The sequence below is a fragment of the Typopeltis vanoorti genome, chromosome 12 (assembly GCF_054136105.1).
Source record: "Typopeltis vanoorti isolate ZY-2024b chromosome 12, IOZ_Tvanoo_1.0, whole genome shotgun sequence".
Classification (NCBI taxonomy): Eukaryota; Metazoa; Arthropoda; class Arachnida; order Uropygi; family Thelyphonidae; genus Typopeltis; species Typopeltis vanoorti.
Window position 1 is genome coordinate 16,900,022 of NC_143560.1, and position 26,804 is coordinate 16,926,825.

General features: G+C 34.9%; 1 protein-coding gene across 3 annotated transcripts in view; it reads right to left on the reverse strand.

Moving 5' to 3' along the window:
* The window catches only part of IleRS (Isoleucyl-tRNA synthetase), a 410,216-nt gene that overhangs the window by 271,616 nt on the left and 111,796 nt on the right, over positions 1-26,804 (reverse strand). For all 3 annotated transcript variants that reach the window (XM_090401998.1, XM_090401999.1, XM_090402000.1), the window contains exons 10-11: positions 20,227-20,322; positions 12,982-13,104 (exon numbers count right to left, since the gene is read on the reverse strand). In XM_090401998.1, coding sequence (XP_090258124.1) covers positions 12,982-13,104; positions 20,227-20,322 — 219 coding nt within the window. The remainder of the gene's footprint in view (positions 1-12,981; positions 13,105-20,226; positions 20,323-26,804) is intronic.

Here is a 26,804-nt window from a genome sequence, read left to right on the forward strand (position 1 = left end):
AGTACAATAAATCCGGTATACTCCAGGGTGAGCTAGTGGAGGGAGTGGGTCTTTGGATGAGTTGAGTAAGTTTTTTAATTTTGCAGGAGGTTTAAAGGTGGCTTTGAGGTTGTACTTTTGTAGTACTCTGTTTATTTTGTCTGATATTCCTTTAATGTAGGGAATGGTTATAGTTTTACTGTGGTCTGGTTTGTCTTTGTTTTTTATTGTGGTTTTGTAGAGAATTTTGTTTATAGTATTTTGGCTGTATCCGTTTTTTTGTAGGTTATTACTGATAATTTTAAACTCATCTTTCAGTGCCCGTTCACTGGAACAAATCGCCTGAGTTCTGTTTTTTAGCGTGTTGATGACACCTAGTTTTTGTGTTGGGTGGTCGTAGGAGTTTATGTGTATATATTGTCCCGTATGTGTCGGCTTTCGGTAAACAGTGAAGGAAAGATTGCCCGAGGGAAGACGTGTGACAAGTGTATCTAGAAACGGAAGTGTGCTGTGTTTTTCAATTTCAATTGTGAACTGTATGCGTTTGTGTTGTTTGTTTAGGTGGCTAAGGAATGTGTCTAATGTCTGGCGGCCATGGGACCAGATCGCGAAAACATCGTCAATGTATCTAAGCCAGACTTTGGGTTTTAGAGGGGAGGAATCTAGGGCAAGTTGCTCAAAATGTTCCATGTAAAAGTTAGCAATAGGGGGGGGATAATGGCGAGCCCATGGCTGTGCCTTCTTTTTGTAAGTAGAAGGCGTTTTGCCATACAAAATAACCCAACCATAATGCATGCACAAAAAAGCGCTGTGATATCTGGAGGGAATTTGTTTTGTAGGAGAAGGAATGTGTCATTGATTGGGACATTCGTAAAGAGGGCAGAAATGTCAAAACTGACTAATAAATCATCTTTTTCTAATGCAATGTCTTTGATGATGTTTATGAAGTGTTGTGTGTTTTTGATATAGGAAGGGGAATGACTTACCAACTCCTTGAGTGTTGCTGCTAATTTTTTGGCTAAGTGATACGTCGGGCTATCGATTCCTTCAACGATAGGTCTTAGCAGGGTGTTTTCTTTATGAATTTTTGGTAGCCCGTAAATTCTAGGGGAGCAAGCGTAACGAGGGAACAGTTTTTTGATTGTATCTTCGGGCCATGTGGTAATTGATTTAAGTAGTTTTTCCGTTTTGTTTTTTGTTCTGTTAGTTGGGTTGTAGTTAACTAGTTTGTATGTGTTATTGTCAGAGACAAGCAGATTCATTTTTTCTATATAAGTGGTACGGTTTAAAATGACAGTGGCATTTCCTTTATCGGCTCTGGTTATTACTATGTTTGGATTTGTTTTAAGTGATTTTATCGCTGTTAATTTGTGTTTAGTTATGTTGCTTGTTATTGTTTTGTTATGGTTTAAAATGTTCGCAGTTTCTATACGTATTTTGTCTGCTATGTTATTAGGTATGAATCTTAGGCCTCTTTCCATATTACAAATAACTTCTATCGTTTTTTGGTGCCATAGCAAAATTTAAACCTTTGTTAAGTATAGAGATTTCGTCTTTGTTTAGAGCGTGGTTAGATAGGTTAATTATGTTATTGATACCTGTGGGTGATTGGCTCCTGTTGTTTCTTGCTTCTGGTTGGTTGTTCTTTTTCACTGTGGCAAACTTTGAATATGGCGGCTGGTTTTGTCGTTCTTTTAGTCTTTGAAATTTGGAAATTAGGTTTTCTTTCTTCATCTGTTGGATGTGGTTTGCTGTGTTGTCCGTAATCCTTTCTAGGATTATCCAGATATCTGCGTTTAAGTAGCTAGACAGCTCCGTTTTTTCTTTTAGTAGCTGGTTTTGTGTAGCGGCTAGGTTCTTTCTGGTAGCTTGGATCTGCTCTCTCAGTAGTGCTTTCTCCATGCGGTGGTATGTTCTTTGTGCCTTTGTTGAAGTGAATTTTCTCTTTAGCCTGATGCAGTTAGGAATGATATCACTGTCCCTACACCGTTTTAAAAACGGCAGTCGATTGATCAAATATGTCAATTTCAAAGAAGCATCAAGATCAATCCAACTTGGTTGCTGATAACTATATCTTTGAGCAAGTGGATAACTTTAACTACCTAGGAATCCACATTAACAGCTACAATGATATGCATCAAGAGATAAAGGAGAGAATTGAGAAGACCAGTTGTGGATATTTTGCAGTTTAATGACTCCTGAAGTCTAGAATATTATCAAGAAATTTCAAAGAAAATCTATTTATGCTATCTACGACCAATATTAATCTATGGTTGTGAAACATGGTCAACAACAAAAGGATATAATAGGAAACATCACATTTAGAGAGAAAAAAAATTTAGCATTTACAATCAAAATATTGTAACTATATGAATGAAGGTATAATGAGGAACTACAAAACCTGTTTCAAAGACCAATATCCTATCATTTATAAGAAGCATGGGAATTGTGGGATTTGGTTGATATATTGAGATGAGGCGACCAGTTAATCAAACTCGTACTTACAAATAAAACTGACAAGAAAAAACCCACAGGAAAACCCTGAACATGATGGAGGGATGTGGTAATGAGAGACTTAAGACAGATGGATGAATGCTTTACACCAGATACAGCCTATGATAGAAATCAATGGCGAAACCTAGTAACTACATACAACATACATTAAAATAGCACAGTTGACAAATAAAATAAAAATCCCATTTTAAAATGTCTTAAATTTAATGAATGAATGGACTTATTATACATGCCTGATGGAGTACATTTAAATGGTTTTGAAATCAGATGTTTGGAGAAAGTGTTCTTTAATGAGAGTTTGAAAGCACAAAACCAGGCGAAACTAGATATTAGGAAGAACGTGATCAAGCATGTGTCTGGCCAACTCTATGATAAATGATCCCACAGGTTTTCAATTCGAATGGGTTGGTAATGGGTACAAGGAATGTTGAAATGCAAGTACAAGAATGCAAGAAGAATCAGGATTGACAGAGAGGAGTTTTTGGTATTGGTCAGCTTTACTTGACCAAAACCTATAGGCATCAGTGAGACCTGGTTGACAAAAAAGGATATAGTTACAGGGGTAGAACATAAAGGGGTACTGTATCTTCAGGAAGGATTGATGGAATAGGACAGGAGGCAGGATGGAATAGAAAAGAGGGGAAATAAAAACTTTTAAGATTGATGTAAAGGAAATTTTCAATGACATAGAGAATTAGGGGCCTTCTGTGGAAGTTGTGTAAGAGCGTAGATCTAGTCTGCACAAATTATTATTGTGCAGAACAGATTTTTTGCTCTCATAAACATTATCTTGTAAATTAACCCGATAACCATTTACCTATGAAGAGATTAAATCTTCACACACCTTATATAACCAAATAAAAATTTTAATCTAAAAATAACACAAATATACAACATCAAATCAACTACTTAACTGTGCAAGTGCCAACGTATTCTTCAAACTAAAACTTCAAACAATTAGAAAAACAGTTTTCCTTCAATTACACAAGGTAACAGTTATCATCCTATATAGACAAAATTTCTAGAACTATAGTTTCTTGCCTTCTATAGAACTTTCATTCCTTCTTGAACTCAAAGAGGAGAGAGACTCACACAAACTCCTCTCTATATGATAGCAACATAAGTAAAATTCCTGCATCTCAAATCATGGAAAAACTGAAGAAAACATAACTTACCTTCACCCAATGCATAGTACTTTCACTTAGGTTAAGATAACTGCATGGATAGGCTTATGTGTTCGTCACACATGTTGAATTGGATTTAAACGGTATTGACGCGAACACAGATTGATAAGAAAATAACTGTTTATTAACTTAAAAGCTAATATTTCGCTGGTATTATATCCAGCATCTTCAGAGCATGCAAAGAAAGTTTGTTACAAATGCGAGATGACCACAATCCGGTGTAACAGAGGGACTAGTATAAGTAATTTGTGTGCAACACAAGACTAAAGTACTAATAAGCACCATCTAAGTTTTTTTTTAAAAAAAAGTAGTCCAAAGTTTTGAAAAAATAGTAGTCCAAATAGCAGTCTTTGAAAGTTTTGAAAAATAGTAGTCCAAATAGCAGTCTTTGAAAGTTTTGAAAAATAGTAGTCCAAAGTTTTGAAAAAAATAAAGTAAAATAAAAATAGATAAATATTAATTTGGTCTTAGGATGATGATGATCATCATAAATTCCTGACATGTACCCTCAAGGAGTGTACAGGATATGATAGTACTACATGAAAAATTAACATCATTACTAACTTCCTATCTACAATTTTCCTCCAAATCAGTCTATTACTTCTCAAGACTCTAACATTATCAGATCTTATAGTTCTATTGTCTAAGGCACTTTGTACCGTATCAATCCACCTATATCTTGGCCTTCCTCTGGGTTGTTTTCCTGCCAACCTGGCAGAGAACACTTGTTTTGCTAATCTTCCCTTGCATATTCTGTTTAAGTGACCATACCACCTGAGATTAGCTCTGCTAACGCATTCCTGGATACCGACAATGTCAAGTTCTTTCCTAATATCCTCGTTTTTAATATGATATTGCCATTGATGCCATCTGTTCACGCCTCTAATCTTTCTCAGGACTCTCATATCTACGGTCTATAGTCTTTGGTCAAGTGTTTTACTTCTGACCCAGCTCTCAGATCCATAAGTTAAAACTGGTTTGAACACTGTCTTGTAAAGCTAATTTGGTGTTCCGACTAATTTCTCTCTTATTCCATATCAATTTATTCAATTGACTTCTTACGATACCAGCTTTGTTGATTCTGTTGTCTATTTTCATATTTAATTTACCATCTTCAGTAAAAATCGTGCCTAAGTAGCTGAAATGTTTTACTTGTTCCAGAGGTTCTCCATTCACAACACAGTTGACATTTTCAATGATTCTGCCTATTTTCATTGTCTTTGTCTCTTTAATGCTGACCTTCATACCATATCTATTACAACAGTTATTCAATTTAGTCAGGGAATCTTGCAAACTTGTAGCGGATTTATTTAGAAGTATAACATCGTCTGCATAAAGCAAAGAGCTGACATTAACATCTCTAATTCTGATATCATGTTTAATACCACTTTTCTTCATAATGTGATCCATATAGATAATGAATAACAGAGGGTAATGAATAATAGATAATGAACATCCTTGTATCGCACCAGGTTTAACATTAAACCATCTTCCTGTACTTCCTTCAATTCTAACTGCTAACTTACAACTCAAATAAAGACTAAGTATTGCTTGATATAATGCCCCATTGACACCATATAACTGTAGCGTATTGAATAGCTTCTCTCTTAGCACCTTTTCATATGCCTTTTCCAGATCGACAAAACTTAAATACAGATCTTTGTTATATTCCCATGCTTTCTCGACTATTTGTCGTAAAGTGAAGATCTGATCCTGACAGCCTCTATTTGGCCTGAATCCAGCTTGTTCTTCACCAAGCTTTTCTTCCACAATTCTTCTCAACCGTTTCTCAAGTCTACTTGCATAGATCTTGCCAGGAACACTCAGTAGGGAAATACCTCTGTAATTCTCACATTCAGTTTTATTTCCCTTTTTATATATGGGTACTATTAGAGTTCTACTCCAATCATCGGGAATTCGTCCCTTTGTCCAGGTTTTCTGAACTATGCAGTGTAGCCACAGTAAGCCTTTTATACCACCATACTTCAGCATTTCTGGTCAAATATCATCTATTCCTGCTTCCTTTCCACATTTCAAGCCTTTGATGGCTTTTTCTACTTCAAGTATGGATATGTATTCCTGACTGTATGCCTGTTGAGTGTTTTTTACCACTGTGCTATCACTGCTTGTTTCATTTAGCAATTTTTCGAAGCAATTACTCAATTGGAATTGCAATTACTCAATTATCAAAATATCTTAGCACCTTCTTGATATTTATTTTCTATGTTCTTGCGAAAGTCCTCCCATGACTTTTGTTTAGCTAGTTTTACACAGTGCTTAGCTTTCTTACATTTGTCTGTATTCTCTAAGAGCACAAGCTGACTTATGTGCCATTAACTTTTGATATGCTTTCTTCTTCTTTTCGTTCACTGCCTCTTTAACTTGCTGTGTCCACCAGGGAGTTCTGATTTTTCTATCCTTGCAGACAACCTCACCACATGCCTCTCTTGCTGAATCAATCAGGGTTTTCTTCAAGGCTTGTCAGTGAATTTCCAAGATTTGGTTTCTGTTCTCAAACTCTTTCATTTTTTCTTCAATAATCTTTCCGTATATTAGTCTACAGTTCACATCTGAGAGCTGCTCAACTTTTATTCACTTTAAAACTTTCTTATATGTTATTCTTTTCAATATGAAATTCAATTTCATCCTGCTCAAGACCAAATAGTGATCACTTCCAATTTCAAATCCTCTGTGCACTCTGGTGTCCAGCACCAGGGAGAAAACATCACTATCAACAATAACATAGTCAATGAGACTTTTTTTATTCCTTGCCTCTTCTCTCCATGTGGGTTTTCTATAAACCAAAAATGATAAGGAACCGTCTGGAAGACGTGTGATCAGTGTGTCAGAAAGGGCAGGCAGTCATTGGATTTGCTGGCTATTTAGATGCACTAAAAATGTATTCAATGTGTCTGGGTCATGTGGCCAAATAGCAAACACATCATCAACATAGCATAGAGAGAGACTAGGTTTGATAGCGGCTGTGTTGATAGCTGTGTTGGGTTTAGATGTCGGGTTAGTCAGGTTAGTCAACTGGATTCAGGATTGGCTGTTTGATAGGTATCAGAGAATTGTGTATGGCAGGGCAATATCAAGGAGGCGGAAGGTTACAAGTGGGGTTCCACAGAGCTCAGTAATGGGATCTGTATTGTTGTTCATGGAACTTTTATATCAATGACATTGTCAATGGACTGCAAGAGGATATTCAGTTGTTTGCAGATGATGTGAAGCTGGGATGGGTTATTAGTAAAAGTGTAGGTGTGGTAGCCCTGCAAGAGGATTTGAATAAACTAGAGAGATGGTCAAATGAATAGGAGTACCAGTTTAATGGTGCAAAATGTAAAGTCTTGAAGTTTGACATCGATGGAACACTGCATACTCAATTGGAGGAGCTGTACTGGAGGAAGTAGGGGAGACGAAATCTGGGGGTGATGATTGATAGAAAACTGAAATTCAGGGAGCATATTGCAAAGGTGGTGAAGGTAATCCAGAGGATTGCTGCAATACTGAGGATGCTAACCTGCAGAGATAAAAGAGTTATCAGTCATTGGATAAGACACTGATCAGACCACAATTAGACTATTGCCTAGTTGAAAAATTGTAGATGAACAGGGAAGAAATTCACAAAACTGACAACTGGACTCTTGAAGCATCAACATACAATAACACATACACAGAAAGAGAGAACAGGAAATAAGAAATTCACGAAACTGACAACTGGACTCTTGAAGCATACATTGAATAATACACACACACACATGCACAGAGAACAGGAAATAAGACCACAGAATTTGTTTTAAAAAGTCTGTAGAAGACTTTAAAGCAGAATACATAAGAGGTGTCTTCAAAAATGTATTTTTAAGCAAAATTGAATCTTAAAGCTATTAATCCTAAAGATTAATAGTGTAAGTAAATGGGCAGTACTAGGCGATATGATAAAATTATTATTCAGAAGTGAAGAAAGGAAGGAAGGAGTTAATCAAACTGAAATGTAAAGTTCAGCAAATGAAGGATGGCCTATTTTTTCTACAATTTTAAGACATTAAGAAAAATGACTATCACTAGTAAAAGAGAATTTGTGATAATATTTCATAATCAGAGATTGCCTGATGCAAAATACAATATTTATACCCATTGTGACAGTGTGTAAGAAGATATACATGCCACAAGAAGAAAAACTATGCAGTCTTATGGGAGTTAAAAACTTTACAATTTGTGAAAGAAAAAAAAAAAAAAAAAAAACACCTTAAAAATAAGTTAGTCTAAAGAGCAGTCATTCATTCTAGAGTTTTGCTATGAGAAAGAGAATGCTCAACAGACTGATGATTAATGGTAATAATATTCATCAGTTTGCAACACAATTCAGTAATACTGTGAGTCTGCATGAATGATTAATTTTCTACAATTATAAAAAGGAAATCTCGGCCTTGGATCCAAACAGTTTTATATTTATTAATTTGAAAGCTATCCTGTATATAATTTTTTGTCTTACTGCTGCGATATGTATGAAAAGGATGCTGACCTGCAGAGATAAAAGAGTTATCATTCCGTTGTATAAGACACTGATCAGACCACACTTAGACTATTGTTCTCAAATTTGGTCCCCAGGATTTGAAGGGGATAAATTAACTGTGGAAAGAGTACAGAGGCAGATAACAAAGAAGGTTTCAGGACTGTACAATTTTATGACAATCAGCTGAGGGAACGTGGACTACAGAGTTTGGTGGATGGAAGAAGGAGAGGCAATATGATTGGGACTTTTAAACTGTTGAGAGGCAGTTACAGGGTTGACACTGGGGAGTTCTTTCACTTGGTGGAACAGTGGAAAGGAGCGATGATGAACAAGGAGGGTGGTTGAACCATGGAATGCATTGCCTGATAGAGTGGTGAGAGCAAGAATGGTCAATGAGTTCAAGGAGTGGTATGATAGACTGTGTTTCCTAGGAAGGACCTTCCACGATGAGTCTCTTGACTCCATGGAGACATGAATAATAATAATAAAGTAAAAAACTCCACTGAATAAACTACCAGAAACTATATCAACCACATCATCATTCAACTTTAGAATGAATTAATTTGCCAGATGAAAGTTGTTTCAAATTCTTAAAATCATATCAACAGTTTTAACTGCAGAACAAATTTGCCTTCTAGATGAAAGCTTCTGAAGAAATAATCAAAATCATATCAACTGTTAAAAATCACTTATTAGAGTGAGAATCCTAAATAAAACAAACCTTGCTGGGCCCATTTCTATATGAACTGGATAGCAATAAAGTTCCATTCAGCTTTAACCAAATTCAATTGTATATGGATTAATGACTACAATAAACTTCACTCATCGTTCATAAAACAATATCCTATCTCAGTCTTCATATTATGAAGACACAAACTCCAGTATTTCTCCTGGTGTGTTCCTTTCCTACTTCCCCACAGCATAGCACCTAGCATCATTCAATAACATTCTTTTCATTCCTGTGCATACTCAGAAATACAACTGAGCAACTTCAGCTCCACCACTGTGTGCTGCCATTATTGCTTTCAGTGCTATGCTTGAAAACAAGCAGAGTACTGAATATATCCCAAGTTTCACTTAGGGAAGTTAAACTTCGGATTTCTGAATTTTTATGCAAATTATCCTAATTACAAAGTGGTCTGAATCATGGGATGGAGATTTCATGCTTATGTTCTAAAAATTACCAAAATCAAATTTTATAGAATTTAATAAGTCAGCAACAATAACTACTGCAGAACATAAAGCCAACTGAGTTAACAAGCTATTCTAGAAATTACATACATGCATATAAAATAAAATAAAAAATTTAAAAAAAATTATAATTTTTTCAAATAACACGTTTTTTTGAAATTGTCACAAGAGTTTACAATTAAATTCTGTTATATACACAAGCACTTTCAATAAGATGTATGTTGGAGATGTGAGTTGGTGTGCATAGTGTTCCTCCTTACATACAGGAGAATAAAACAAAACTCAAAGAAGTAAATACTGAAAGAATAGCCAACATTAACATACCATAGCTCAGAAATTGCAGATTTACTCACACATATATGGATCAAAGAAAGAAATACAAATATGTACCAAAGAAAGAAAGAGTTTGTCATAGCGCTGATTTGGGTAATTTTTGGTAGTTTAATATAGTGAGTCAACTAGTATTTCAGACTACACATAAAACATTAACTGTCCCAAATTAAACAAAAAAGAAGCAGAGCATGTGCACATCCAATATTATCATTCAGATACTCTAACTATAAAATATAACTATGAAATATAATATCTATATTTGAATTATCATTCAAATATAGATGTTATATCTCAATAATTATCATAATTTCAAAATTATCTTAAATTAAATAAACTGAAAAAAGATTTAAGATATAATTAAATGTATTTAATTATATCTTCTTAATTAATTAAATATATTAATGTAGTCACTACATCCTGGTGACAAAGAATAAAGGTTACTTTTGCATAAAAATGTTGGATAACATGGAGAACAAAATGTCTTTGCAGCACAACTCATTTTTTCTGATGAATCAACTTTCCACTTTAGCAAAGTGAATCATCATAACATGAAAATATCCATGTGCAAACATTGAACATGAAAGAAACTCACCAAAAGTGAACATGTTTTGTGCCATTTCTCACAGGTAAATTTATGGTCCATTTTTTCTTTGCTGGGCAACATTAACTGAGATGTCAAACCTCGATATGTTAAAAATTTGGTTGTTCCCTCAACTAGAAGACGAGTCTTTTGACTTCATTTTCATGCAAGATGGGGCACTGTTTCACTTTAATTATCTCAACACAACTCTTCCTAACCACTGGATGGGTTGAAGTGAAACAAATGATCTTGTGCTGAGCAAGTGGCCACCCAGGTCTTAAGACCTAAACCCTTGCAATTTTTATATTTTGAGATTCGTTAAAGATGCCATTTAATTGCCACTCCTACCCACCATACTGCAAGAGCCATCAGGAATATGGTTTTAACATTTGCCAGTTACAAAGAGCCTGGAAAGAAATGGACTATCAATTTGATATGTGTTGTTTTACATGGAGGTGCATACACAGTGCTGAATACCAGACAGTTTTCCTGACAGGTGACATATAACTCATGTTTATATTGTCAGAAATAAAGAATTCATAAACAAGTACAATCTGCTCCTTCATTTGAATAATCCTGTATATACATAAGCATAAAATCCCTATGTATATATGGATTTTATTATTTTATTTTTGAGATGGATGATGGGCTGATGTATTGTGGATACAGTGATCTGTAAAAGTTGGTTTTCAGTAGACAGAAGTGGAAATCCCTAGTATCAAGAGAACACAAGATTTGTTCTTCCAAAGAATCTCTAAAACAAGAAGTGGAAACTATCAAACAAACAGCCTTACTAAATGGTTATAATTCAAGAATAATTCAGAAAATAATTAATGACTTTCCTATACAGCAACTCAAACAAGAAGTCCACAGGACATCTATATCGTATATTAAAGGCATCTCTAAATGGGTGGCAAAAATTATAAAAATATATGAACTTATCCCTACTTATTCATAACCAAATCCCATCAACCAAATTCATAATCTGCTACCTTCTCAAAAAGATAAATTCTCACCACTGATGCTTGGTGTATACAAAGTACCATGTTTGTGCAACTTGTTTTACTACAAACAAGAAGATCTATATATAATTGTATCTCTGAACATCAGGACCATACCCAACTTATCAAACCTCACAATCTGGCCTGGCACATGGGATTGAAAATACTAGCCACAGGATCCAATGGGAAAACACCAAGCTGTTACATAGATCCATATATAAACATGAACATTTATACAGGGAAGGTGCTGAATCCCTACTTCTTTGACCTAACCTCAATTGTCATCCTGAACTATATTAAATAAATTTGTAATCTGTAGTTTTTTTTTTTTTTTAAAACTCATCTATTTTATTTTCAGCCCAATAGTTTTAACCTATCCATGTGTGAGACTGTATGTGTGTGTGTGTGTGTGTGTGTGTGTGTGTGTGTGTGTAGGAGAAATAATTGTGAGCTGTTACACTTGATAGGAAGAATGAATTTATATAAGAGGAAAGGTTTGTATTTGAATGTGTTTAGTATCAGGAGTCTAGAAAAAATATTTATTGGTATGGGACATAACATGGAGACTCTACAAACTAGATTATGATGGGTGAAATAGTGAGATCTATATATAAGATTGACAGAGTTATGCAGTAGGTAAAGAAGCAATTACATTTAGAACAATTTCACTTGTTTTGACTGTCATAGTAACATCAATAATATCAAATTTCTCTAATTCGTTATGCAGCTCCACCTCTCTTCCATTGATAGTATATATCTTTAATCTTGTGGTAGGTGTTCTGTAGAAGACAATGCACTGTTCATCCTGCTTCCAAGAAGAACAAGGAAAATGCTGCACGAGGTAACATTCCAGCTTATGTCACATAGGATAATGTCATCAAAAGCTGTTTCAGCCAATAAAGAACAGAATTTGGTCAGCTATATCCAAAATTGTATGTCTATCCATTGATCATTAAGCACAAAAATGAATACCCAGTGAAAGGAGCACTAGAGCAAGGAAGACAGGACTGAATAGAAGGCAATAAGCCAAACAACAGAAATACTAGTTTTTTTTTTTAGCATTTTATTTGAAAATCGGTATGTAGTTGTGGTTCAGACCTAGGTAGGAAAGTATACTTTGATGCAATTACAGATATTCCTTATGCACTTTAAATTCTGTTAACAATTTTGCAGAACAAACCTTCGAATAGCATATAATTAATGGATTAGGATTGGTTGGTGTTATGAAAAAAGCGAATAAGGTCATGAGGCCAGCATGGTAATGGATGTGTGTGTGTGTGTGTGTGTGTGTGTGTGTGTGTGTGTGTGTGCGCGCGCGTGCGCGCACATGCCTAGGTTTGTTTTGAAAAGAATAAAAAACCAGTTTCAAGAAAAAAAAGCCATCATCATTATATGAAACTGGTAACTTTGAAATTAGAGATTGCATAATCTTTCAGGATTTCTATTTTTGATCAGCCTGATTAAAAAGGTAATTACAGCATTGCTTAATATCGATCATAAGTATTAAGAATAATTTTTTTTTTTAGTCTTGGAGAGTAGGTCACTTGTATAGCTTTCTATAAATTATGATAAACTGTTCATTAGTGAATATGTAGAATTGCATAAACTATTCTGATTGTAAAAATTATTTACATTTCTTTTTATATGAAAACTTCATAGCAAAAATGACCAATCAATACACATTACCTTGACATACTGTCCCAAAAAATCAGTTACAGGATTTACAAATTTTCCACTTGGATCTAATGGACAAATTACTTCTTGATCCTTAGAAATAACACCATTTGCTAAACAAACACGATAGTCCTCCTAAAGGCATGCAACAAATATATATTTAAAGACATTTTTTTTCACAATTACTTCACTATATAGAATATAAAAACAGAAATTAAAACAATTAAATAAACTAGTGAATTTACAAACAAAGACTTACTGCTTGTTTAGTTTTAAAGTCATCTGTTTATTTCATCTCAGATGAAATACACACATGATAATGTATAAATTATCTTCTTCTTCTACGCGTTATTCCCGCTTCCTATGTAGGGTCCGCATGTTACTTAGATGTGACTTCTTGTTAGTACTACTCCCAACCGACCCGTCGCCTGGTCTGCCGCTGGGGGGGGGGATATTTTTTTTACTATAGAGGCGTATGTTCACAGGGCCGGTTTGCCTGGTTGCGGGATGAAAAACGCCAGATAAACTGGCGGAAAAAATCCTACTGACTGCGCCCAAGACCAGCTAACTTGGCTATGCCTGAGGAAGATCCTCAAATTCCTCACGTCTACAACGGGAATCGAACCTGGGACACTCCTTCCCCAGGCATATGGTTGCGAAGCGCAAAGCCACTAGGCTAACCACGCAGTCTATAATGTATAAATTATAAAAAGTAAAAATGGATAACCATTGCATTTGTGAAAGTTAATATAATTTTGACAAAAATTTAAGAATTACAGTATTGTAAGAATATTCTATAATGTGTAACATGAGAAATTATTTGCATCAATTTGCAAAATTATTTTTTTGAGTTGCTTTAACCGAAACCATAGACAATATTTTTTCTCATGTGCACACATAACAGCCTTCTAATACTGACAAATGTAAATTCTACCTACCACCATCAATTTTATTATTTTCATTATTCATCTGGCCTTAAATCATTTAGCTTAAACATATATTAATGAAGAATACAGTATTTAAATTAAGCTTAAAAAAATGTCAGAAAACCCACATATCAATATAACGGATTTCTTTAACAACAACAAAACTTTCAATTTTTCAATTTAAGGTTCACATTTGAGCATATCCTACTCAAAGTCAAAGCTAACGCCTTTTTATTTCCGTATATAGGGAGTAGGCGAGTCCGTTTTTAGCCATATCTAACTTTTGGAGACTGAGTGGGCAGTTCAATCTCCACCGGTACCCAATCAGAGATAGCTGGCACAAGGCTATCACTAATTAAGAGGGGCACGAGTGAAGAGAGATGGCTCAACAAGTGCTGCCATCTCATGGTCCCTAACCCTAATACTCATATTTAATGTCTGAAATAATGTGGATTCTACGGTCGATTTTCTCGAGTTTTACGGGACAAAAAACCCGAGTTTCCACAAGAAAAAACCCTACTGGCCCGTGCCAGAGATCGACTAACTCAGGAACCGGGTCGAAAAAAGGCTTAGAAAAATTTCTTCTAGTCACCAACTAGATTCGAAACTAAGAAGTTTTCCTTCGTGCGGTCAAGCACTGTGGTGTGCAAACGCCACATCCACTGAGCATCTAAAAATAAATTCATTAAGATATTTTTTTCTATTATGCATATAATTGAATTGAACACTTCAAGATCAGTATTATATGAATTTGATGTTAGGGGTTATAGTATATCTGTTACTTGAAAGAAGCTTAGACACATGTCGCCAGACAATATGTATGACATTTGCCCACCACCAATCAATCAAACAATAGTTATAAGAATCCTTCTTAAAAGAAAAAGAATCTAGTATCCCAATGCATGACTCACGCCGAATTCAACAGAATGAACGTTCTTAATCAATACAACAACTTGCCATCTAAATTTATTTACATAGCTTCCCCTCCATCTATTAAAGTAGATGCTATACAATGATATGAATACATAAAGTAGACATTTTATCCAAAGAAGTGAAAGACTGGCAGGTATCTGAAAAGCAGATGAGGACTTGTTAATCAAGAATGTTTTTGAATGAAGTCTTTGAATGTTTTTGAATATCCAGCTTGATCACACATAAACAAGTTATTTGCTTCAGCAATCCTGTTAGAAGGCATATATGTTGAAAGTTAATGCCCAGTACATTTACCACATAGAGACTGTTGAACAATTTATTAAGTTTTAATCTCTTCTAGTTCCATGTGTAATACTGTCACATGTAACATGTAATATTACACATATAACATTCAAAAATAGACTAAAAATGCTACATACAAGCAATTCACATATTATGATAACTAGTGATGTGATACATATCCAAAATCTGCATGCACCAGGTTTTTGATGAAAGATGACCAAATGAATGCGCAATCACATCTTGTGGTTTTTAACATTTCTGATGAGTCTTTCATGAAGAAACCGTAATTGATATAGACCATTTCTGTATACTGCCATAGCATGTGATTTGTCTCTGTGCATGTGCTGCTAGTCGTGATGTATGTTTTCTTTTTCTCCATGTTGTTCTTGATATGTTCTGGCATGCTTCTCCCCCCCCCCCCCTCATGACTGGGCCAATTTATTCCACAGAGCAAATTCACAGGAACCGCTGATCTTGCATGATCCTGTTTTTTTTTAAATGGCAAATAAGGAGGTTTTGGAGGGTGAAAAACATCCAATTGACTGGAGAGAAACCATTTTTATTACTTGCTGATACAATATCTCTGAGACCTTGTCTGAGAGAATCATATGTAAAGGAATATATGACTCCTCCAGATTTGTGTTTTTAATGTCCATCCATGAGCCTGTGTAGCTCAGTGGATGTGGCGTTTGCACACCATCGAGCTAGGCCGCACGAAGGAAGTCTTGGTTTAGAGTCTAGTCGGCGACTAGAGGAAATTTTTCTAAGACTTTTTTCGACCGGTTCCCGAGTTAGTCGATCTCTGGCACGGGCAAGCAGGTTTTTCCTCCCGGAAACTCGAGTTTTTCGTCCTGTAAACTCAAGAAAATCGACCGTAGAACCCACATTATTTCAGACATTAAATATATTGTGTTAGGGTTAGTCACCACGAGATGGCGGCACATTTGAGCCGTCTCTCTTCACTGCGTACCGCTTAATTAGTGATAGGCTTGGGCCATCTGTCTCTGATTGGGTACCAGTGGAGATTGAACTGCCCACTCAGTCTCCAAAAGTTAGATAGGGCTAAATGGCCTCGCCTACTCCCGTATATACGGGAATAAAAAGGCGTTAGCTGATAGCTGAGCTGATGTCCATCCATTTATCTAAGGGATCTTTCAAGATGATCTGTATTTGTTGATTATAACCATTCTGTTGCAGGATAAGACTAAAGTGTAAAAATTTGTGATGTCTGTTCTCTGTACTGCTGGAAATGTTATTTGCCCTGTCTTAAGGATTTTATAATGCCAAATTTGTTTGTGATAAAAAGCGGAGGGAAGTTGCAAGGTGGGATTTCCCTGTATGCATTGGCTTCTTGTAGATCAAGTAGCTAAGTTTATTCTGTTCTGAGACATCTGAGAGAGAGAGAGATTGTAAAAAAAACTGGAAATTTGCTGTTTTGTTTTCTATTTCAACAATAAACTTTATGTGGAGATGAAAGCTGTTAAAATGATTACAGAGCTACTGTGTTTTGCTAGTCCAGACCATATGATGAATAATCATTCACATAGAATGGCAAAGTTTTGGTCATAATTTGTAGCCCCTTAGGGCCTGTTTTCCTAAAAATTCCCTAAGCAATCTGGCTAAAAGCTGAAATAATGCTATACCCTCTTTCTGCTAACAGCATTTGTCCTGGAATTGGAAGCTACTGTTGATGTAATGTTCAAATAAAGTCACAATGTAAGGTGGAAATAGTTTTAATAATTATATGATTCTTATGATGTGAGGTTTACATGGTGTAAGAAACATAATATCAAGGAAGAAATTGTTTAATTGAGGTTCACATACTGGCCACTGAATTAGAAACTTTTATACAATACCGTGTTAGACATGCGACCACCAATACTGATCCTCTTCAATTCCCTGCACATAGTTCAGTAAGACATGGGTTGGGAAGAGCCTTCATTAAATGCTTTGGTCAACTGCTGCATACAGGAAGTTCTGTTTTTCTGTACAAGCCTTCTCAGATAATGGTGATCTTATTCATAATAGACTGTCTTAGGGCCACAGCGACACCTCTTAGACAAGCAATATGGGTTATTTTTAAACACCCAGGATGCTTGCCTTTTGAGAAATCAGTCAGACAAGCACCCACGATAAGTCCTTCATCGAACTCCAAAAAATCCTTTGTTTTACCCATTGTGATCAACACTATTGACAATTACTGATCAGCAACATTCTGAAATAGTTGCCTAGAACAAGTGATGGCACACAAACTCTTCAATTCCCTGCACATAGTTCAGTAAGACATGGGTTGGGAAGAGCCTTCATTAAATGCTTTGGTCAATTGCTGCATACAGGAAGTTCTGTTTTTCTGTACAAGCCTTCTCAGATGATGGTGATCTTATTCATAATAGACTGTCTTAAGATCACAGCAAACCTCTTAGACAAGCAATATGGGTTATTTTTAAACACCCAGGATGCTTGCCTTTTGAGAAATCAGTCAGACAAGCACCCACGATAAGTCCTTCATCGAACTCCAAAAAATCCTTTGTTTTACCCATTGTGATCAACACTATTGACAATTACTGATCAGCAACATTCTGAAATAGTTGCCTAGAACAAGTGATGGCACACAAACTCTTCAATTCCCTGCACATAGTTCAGTAAGACATGGGTTGGGAAGAGCCTTCATTAAATGCTTTGGTCAATTGCTGCATACAGGAAGTTCTGTTTTTCTGTACAAGCCTTCTCAGATGATGGTGATCTTATTCATAATAGACTGTCTTAGGACCACAGCGACACCTCTTAGACAAGCAATATGGGTTATTTTTAAACACCCAGGATGCTTGCCTTTTGAGAAATCAGTCAGACAAGCACCCACGATAAGTCCTTCATCGAACTCCAAAAGATCCTTTGTTTTACCCATTGTGATCAACACTATTGACAATTACTGATCAGCAACATTCTGAAATAGTTGCCTAGAACAAGTGATGGCACACATAACCAAGTATTTTAAATATACTCATTCAATGGCTGGGGTAATAGTTGATGCCCATGATTCCTAGTAGCACAGAACATCCCATTATAATATCCTTCTTTTTATCGAATGCCCAAATAAGTCACCTTGGACATTCAACATTGATTTCAAGATCAATTCAAGATTGATCTACATTCAACTGTAGATCAATCTTCAAAGTTGAATAATGAAAAAGGTCAGGGTAGTCATCAGAATTGGTAGAGCAATTCTGATGAATACACAGAATGAACAAAACAAATTTATTTACTTAAGGAATGTGCACCACAGTTGGCTATGCCCTTGCCCTGATCATTTAATGAAAGCCTTGCAGTGGGAAGGGTTCCTAAGGAGTGGAAAGAAAGCAAAATAGTACCACTCCACAAGCATGGTTCTAAGACAGAAGTCTCCAACTATAGGTAGGCCAGTCTGTATAACTGCAGTTGTGGTCAAGGTGTTGGAGAGATTGGTAAGGAATAGAATCCAGAATTAGGTTGACGGACATAGCATTCTTTATGATGGTCAGCATGGATTTGTAAAGGGCAAGTCCTGTTTTAGTTATCTACTTGCATTTTATGATAAGGTGACAAGTGTGATAGATAAGGGAGAATCATATACAGTGATATTCTCTTTGCAAAAGCGTTTGAGAGATTACCACATGATAAGTTAGTGTACAAACTGCAGAGGATTGGAATTGATAGTATATTGGTTAGATGGATCAGAGATTGGCTCTCTGAATAATACCAGCAGGTTTTTTTTAAATAGATTCTCTCCTTGTGACTTTGTGCACATCACATTATGCTGGAACATGCTGTTAATAATGACTAGTTCTATATCCTGAATGGAAATCCAGTGGATACTTACCATTATTAGTTTTGCACTTTTCTCCAAATTTTCCCAAAACACGTCAATATACCAGGGGGTTCATTTCCTGCTCTGCTGTTTAGATCTCTATCAAGAACAATCTTTCTGCTTGATTCAAGATGCCTGTTCTAATGAATCAAAAAAATTCCTCCACTTCTCACCTTCTATGGGACCATGAGCACAAATAAATTTCAGTGTCCATTTTCTCATTTTGAAATTGTCCACATAACTCTACTTGAAACTGCCTTCCAATTTGGAAGTTTATCTTCATGTTTGGTGTAGTGTATTATCACTATCTCTTGCTTTCCCTGATTCTCATTGTTGGAATATAATAGTCTACATTTATTATTTAGTAGGATCTCAACTGTTTTGTCTTCTTTGTCTCAGTAACACCAATTATATTGTGAATCATTTTAAGACCTAGAAAATATTTTTATGAAATAAGTAAACAGTTACTTCATGTGCAAACTTGTGTTTGCTTATGGTAGAGAAAAATATGAATGACAGCAAGATGTAAGTGAATGTATGCATTATGGTTTTAACAATAGCACACAGAAATATTAAGTTTCAAATGTGAGCTAGAACAAAACTAACTTTAATAACAATGTAAGGATGTTTAGTATATTTAGTAAATTACTTAGATTTTTTTCATAAATATTTACTTTTTTTTTTTTTTTGAGAGGTAAACAACCTTAAACAGCTAAGTAAAAATGCAACTTCTAAATAAATATTTTAAATAGGAAGCCTGCCTGCCTTATAGTAACTTCCATGATGTTTGATTTGTAGAAGAAAAATTACAGGTTTAATTCTAGTTACTGACTTGTAAAACGTTTTTTTAGCCAATTCAAGAGTTTTTTCCCAACCTTTTATCAAACAACTCTAGAATTGTTTTTTCCCAACCTTTTGTCAAGTGGATTAATGCAACAGTTTTTTTTTTTTTTTCAATCTTTCATCAATCAATTCAAGAATTACTCTTTTGAGTGAATAAGAACGAGTTCCTTCATTCCCAAAAGAAACTCACAATTTTAACACTCAGAAAAGTTAACTTTGGCATACAAATAAATACTAGTCAGGACTATAAACATAGTCTGCAATCAAGGCCTAGCTGGCCTTAACATCAGCAATTATTGAAATTGGAAACCAGCTGCTAACTGAATAAAAAATGTTATAGCAGAAACAGTGCAGCCTACTACCTTTGGAGAAATTACATCAAAAGAGTTATTTTTATATTAGTTATATAAATTTTAGACAACTGCTTACTTCTCCAAAGTATGGGGCTTGATGAACAATTCCAGTACCACTTTCCTCTGAAACATAGTTATCACAGATCACTCGAAAAGCACCATTTTTCTTCAGCTATTAAAAAAAAAAAAAGGGGAAAAAATATTTAGAATTACTCACTAAATTTTGCAATTTGTACTATATTTTTAAAGGTGTGTTATCAAAATGCCCTATTCAAATAGAGTTGACATGTATGATCAGTGTCTGGTTTTATAAAATATAACCTTAGGTAGTCAACTTAATATAATACTATTTATTAAATTAATGAATATTGATAAAATTTTGAAATAATATTTAGATGTAGTAGCAAAGCCAATTATGAATGGAGTTTTTTTTTTCAAACTTAATGATCTGTTTTATCGCCCATTACAATCTAAATGAATGAACTAAACACTCAAATTAAATACCTATGGATTAGAAGGTAGAGATATTTTTTGTGTGAAGCAGAGATGTGATACTTGAGAGTTGATACCAAATTAGAAGACTTTAGTATAAGAAAAAATTAATGAAAAGCGAAGATGATGGAATAGTGATTTTAAGTAAGGAAAAAACAGAAATAATCTGAATGGAGACTCAACAAGAAACAGAGAGGGAAAAAAAGGAGGTGAAAGGGAAAAATTAACAGCTTCCCATTGCCTTTGATGAAGAATCTGTGTTTTACTTAGTTTTATATTTTTAGATAATTACTTACTTCTTTGAAGTATAGGACCTGATGAAACAACTCCAATAACACTCTTCCTTGAATTAATTATTAAAAAGCCTCTTGCGGGTCACACAGTTCCTAAATATCTATTATATTTTTCTTTGAACATGTTCACTGAAGATGGACTCATGATGCTTCCACCTATTCACTGCATGCTATGAAAAGAACCTGGACCTCACATTCTTACTCAGATTTTGGGGGATGATCCCAAATTCTTCTCCTCACCACCACCACCCGAACCACCCAATTACTTCACAGCACTGTGACAAGGTTGTGAGAGACCTTCCTCTAGCAGTAAACTGATCCAGGTTGAAAAAAGAAGATCCAAGGACATATATGTCATTTGAATAGAAAGAGCTGGATATGAGTCCATCTATGATGCAAAAAATCTGTATAAGGACTTTTCAAGGCAGAGGCAAGTAAAAAGCTTTACTTTATGTTAAAAACATTTAATTTTCTTGACCATAAAACTCTGGAATAACTTTTAATGGGATTATATTGATCAAGTGCATATAATAAACAACTATGTTATACCAACTAAGGCTGTTGGCATCTTCAGGGTAAGGCACTAAAAAGTAAAAAAACTGTTACTAACTATAATCAACTGATTCCAATTATATTAAACAAAGAGCAGAGTGCATACAATACATGCATAGAGCGTGCATGATATCACTTGTTGTTATTTAGGAACGTTCTATAGTTGGCACTGTAATTCAGTTCTGGTGATTTGAGAGATCTAATAAGCATCTTCCAGATCATGAGCAAGATTAGTCCTTGGTTCCTGTTAAGGTTTTGTATACAGCGGGTAACTGCTGTGGCCTCTTTAAAAATTCAGGAGTGGAAGTCCTCCTCCATGTAAGGAATTGTGCTTCTATCCCACTCTATGGTATGGTTCGTTCTTGAAAAATGAAAAGCTAACTCCAATTTTTCTTCTCTGTTATTATTGACGTCACCTATGTGTTCTTTTTGCCTAATTTTAATTACCCTGAAGATGCCAACAGCCTTGGTTGGTGAAACTAGTTGGTATAACACAGTTGTTTATTATATGCACTTGAACAATATAATCCCATTAAAAGTTATTCCAAAACTTTACTTTACTCATCTTTGAATATATGACATGGAAAGGTTTGAAAAAACTCAAGTGTTACTCTTGACATCTCTAGATTAGGTTTAGCACAAAACCTTATTCAGTAAATCTCTATCTTATGATCTGCCTTCTGACTGCTACAACTGCATTGCCAGCTTGCTCTGTGGTTGCATATTGCATCAGATGGACATTTATCATTAAACTCTAGAACTAATGTTGGAAACCAATGAGATCTGTTCTTTGACCTACTACTTGCTTCTGTGTATATAAATGATCTTCTCCAAACAACCAATGTCACCTGCAGTTTGGACAATGGCAGCAAATTACATTTTTTTCATTTGACAAACTGAGAGAAATAGGAATAATGAATTACCAAAACTTTTGACTAACATTAAATACTTGTATAATGCTCAAATTTTGCAAATTTGGTAAAATTTGCAAAAACAGTTAAAACTCGTTAACAATTCCACAGTGGCTGAAGGGAAAATGAAATACAGAATCTTTAAGAGGTGTGAAGCTAACCATTTACTGTGGAAAAAATGAGTATAAAATAATATATTTAAAGTACAAGCCTCACACATAAGCGTTAGAGGAGCATCTGTAATGTGTATGTCACATGCCTCAGCTGCAGTATAGTAAATTTTGATGTTACACCAGTCCCTATGTTCAAGAATGACTGATGAAAGACCAATTTTATAATTCTGTTTTATTGGCAAAATGATTTGTGGCAAAATATGTTGACAATGCAGGGAGTGTTAAAGATTTTAAGATTTGATATGTTAAATATGTTGCCAATTGAATGAACCTCCCATGATGAGTCAGTCAACTCCATAGAGGATGTAATAATAATAAATTTTGTAGCAGACAGTTTCTTAGCATTTCATATGTTCTGAACCTGAACCAATCAGACTGTATGCCAATATTCAAGTTTTGGAAAGTGATCACTATTAATTGTTCATAATTTTTTTTTTTAATTAATAATTATTTTTAACATGTATATATATATATTTTTTAAATCTACACAACTTACTACAATTGTCCCTTTGAACACTAATAGTGTAATATCATATACTTCAGCTGCAGCCGAGACACAAGCTAATATACGCACGATTTAAGGCTCATTATTTTGATTCATCTTTTGAATCTAGCTAATGGTTTGTCAATCTCCCTAACGATCAGATGATCAATCTCCATAACATTAGATGAAATATATTAAAGTTTTTGAATAAATTCTATATAATTTTCGCTACATATGCAAGCCGTGAAACTTACTTTAACATGTCAAGTGCACAATGTTCCGTTAAATCACTTATTTGTTAAAGATCTCAATTAAAATTTCTTAAATTGTTTCATTTAGATAATTTTGTCAGAATAATTAATTACATACAAAAACTGTCCCAGTGCTAACCGTTATGATAATAATCCTCGCTATACAATAATAAATTTTTTTTTATGACTATCTACAAAGTTCCAGTACTTATTTTTAATGGAAAGGAACACGGTTTAAAAAAGTCTTCTGACTTGAAAAAAACAGCAAAATTTATAAAGTGCCTCTAGAACACATTTGGAAGAACAATGAGACATGGCACCCTTTGATTTGAAAGCCCTGTGTTCAATTCTCTGATGATTAGACAAATCTTTATGCAAGCTTTTACAACTGAAGGTGAGTTAGTCAATTCACACAAAGGCAGGAGTATTTCTCTTTGGAACTGGTTTTTCATCCTGCATAGAAATAAATCAGCCTGAGAACACACAATTAGTGAAGAAAAAGCCAGTCTGGTTGGGTGAGTAAACAGCATACCTGCTCATCAACCAACAGGTTACATATTTTTGTAGCCTGCAGTGGATGAGCTTTTATTTTAATAAAAAAAAGGCTTGCTTTTTTTAATAAATAAAAAATTAAAAAAAAAAAAAAAAATATATATATATATATATATATATATATATATATATATATATATATATATAAACCTATTAGAATTAAGCACTAGACAAAGGATAAAGTAGTGTAGATGGTGGATTATGTGATGTACCCTCCTGCAATGAGTCTGGATCCCCTTCAAAATGTCACATAAAAATAACTTCACAAGAAAGTCAAAGAATCATAATCAATTGACTGATACATATCCTCAAGGGGTGTACAGGCCATTATGAAAGTAAAACATGATTACTAATCTTCTATGAACAATTTTCCTTCAAATTAACATATTACTCATCAGCACTCCAATATTGTGATATCTAACATTTCAGTCTTCTAAGGCAAGGCACTTCTGACTGAATCAATCCACTTAGATCTTGGTCTTCATCTGGATCTTATCTCTGCCATCTAACCTGTTTTGCTAACCTTTCTTTTCCAGATTAGCCACGTTCACACATTCTTGAGTGCTAACAACGTTAAGTTACTGTTGATATCTTCATTTTCACGTTTCTGCCACTGGTGTCATCTGTTTGCCCCCCACCCCCCTCTTAATCTTTCTCATATCTGTGAACTCTAATCTTTCATCAAGTTCTTTATTTCAAACCCAACCCTCAGATAAATAATTTAAAACAGGTTTTGAACACTGTCTTTTATACTGCGAGTTTCATGGTTTGGCTAATTTCTCTCTTATTCCATATAAATGAATTCAACTTTTCCCTCATCAAAACAGTTTTCTTATTCTGTCATTTTTTTAAAAATATTTAATTTGCTATCTTCACTAAAAACTGTACCTAACTGAACTGAAATATTTTACTTGTTTCATAGGTTCTCCATTGAGAATGCAGCTCAAGTTTTCTACATTCCTGCATATTTTCAGTTTCGGTCTTTTTATTGCTAATTTTCATGCCAAATTTGTTACAGCTGTTACTCAACTTACTTAGAGAATCTTGGAGACTTGCACAGCATGTATTAAAGTACATCATCTACATAAAGCAAAGATATGTCTGATATCCTTACTTCTAATATCAGGAATGAAAGCAATAACTACCTAATAACAAGATCCAACACTAACTCAAGACATGATGCCTTAATGATCCTTCCATCGGAAGTGGAGAATGCTCTAAAGCAAATGAAATCTGACAAAGCACCAGGGATAGACCAAATTCCATCAGAATTCTGGAAAGAAGGAAAACAAACAACTTTAAAATTCCTTATCACACTTTTCAACAAAATCATTAAAACAGGAGAAATACCAGAATATTGGAGAACAGGAATTATCATATCAATTTACAAGAAAGATGATAAGAAAAACTATAAAAATTACAGACCAATCACAATACTCAGCCATACTTACAAAATATTTATAAGAGTATTACAGAACAAAATAAATAGCATATATGAGATCATTCTTAATGAAGAACAGGCAGGATTCAGAAAGAATAGCTCCAGATCAGATCTTCATAATACAAAGATTAGCAGAATTATACTGGGAAATGACCAAACATCTATTACTGTTTTATAGATTTTAAACAGGAATTCGACTCAATAAATAAAGTAGCAAGGCTTATACATTGGTTAGACATAACTGGTAATTAGTTTATGGAATTAACAACGCAAATAAAGTATATTAATTAAAGGTAACTTTAATGAATCACTTCTATATTTCGGCAACGTCACATTGCCATCTTCAGGAACATAAAGATATGGTATGTGCACGCAGGCACTAACACAAAGCAAATGAGGAAGAAAGCAAGAAACTAGTATTGTTCCTAAAGTCCTAATGGTGCCCTCTTGCGGGCTAATTTGGTAGTCTTGGCTGTTGGGCTGAAGTTCTCATAATGTAAGTCTCCCAAATTTGGGGTAGTTTCATGCACCCAAATTTGTTGAGGTTAGGAACGTTTTTTAGAGCTGCTGAAGATTCTTTGAATAATCTTTCGTATTTAAACTTGCTGCGATGAATTATTTTTGTTTTCTTCCAACGAATTTTATGGTGGGTATCTAAGGCATGGTCTGCCAGCCCTGAGCGGCTGTACTGGTGAAACCGGATGTAGTCTTTGTGTTCTGAAATCCTGATATTAGTTGTTCTGCCTGTTTGGCCAAAGTAGGACAATTTGCAGCTGCAAGGGACCTGGTATACACCAGGTAGGTCTAGGGGAAGTGGTTGGTCTTTGGTAGAGCGGATAAGGGATGCCAACTTTTTATATGGTCTGTAACAGGAAGTAAGGTCATATTTTTTGAGTATACTACTGACTACTAAACTAAACCACATCCTCAACACTTTCTTAACCAATGGCTATAACCCCAAAAAAATCCAAAAAATACTAAAACCAGTAAACCACAACCCCCCTCCCCGCCTCCACAATAAAGATTACACCAAGTCTATCACCATCCCCTACATCCAGGGCACCTCTGAGAAAATAACCAATATCCTCAAAAAATATGACCTTACTTCCTGTTACAGACCATATAAAAAGTTGGCATCCCTTATCCGCTCTACCAAAGACCAACCACTTCCCCTAGACCTACCTGGTGTATACCAGGTCCCTTGCAGCGGCAAATTGTCCTACTTTGGCCAAACAGGCAGAACAACTAATATCAGGATTTCAGAACACAAAGACTACATCTGGTTTCACCAGTACAGCCGCTCAGGGCTGGCAGACCATGCCTTAGATACCCACCATAAAATTCGTTGGAAGAAAACAAAAATAATTCATCGCAGCAAGTTTAAATACGAAAGATTATTCAAAGAATCTTCAGCAGCTCTAAAAAACGTTCCTAACCTCAACAAATTTGGGTGCATGAAACTACCCCAAATTTGGGAGACTTACATTATGAGAACTTCAGCTCAA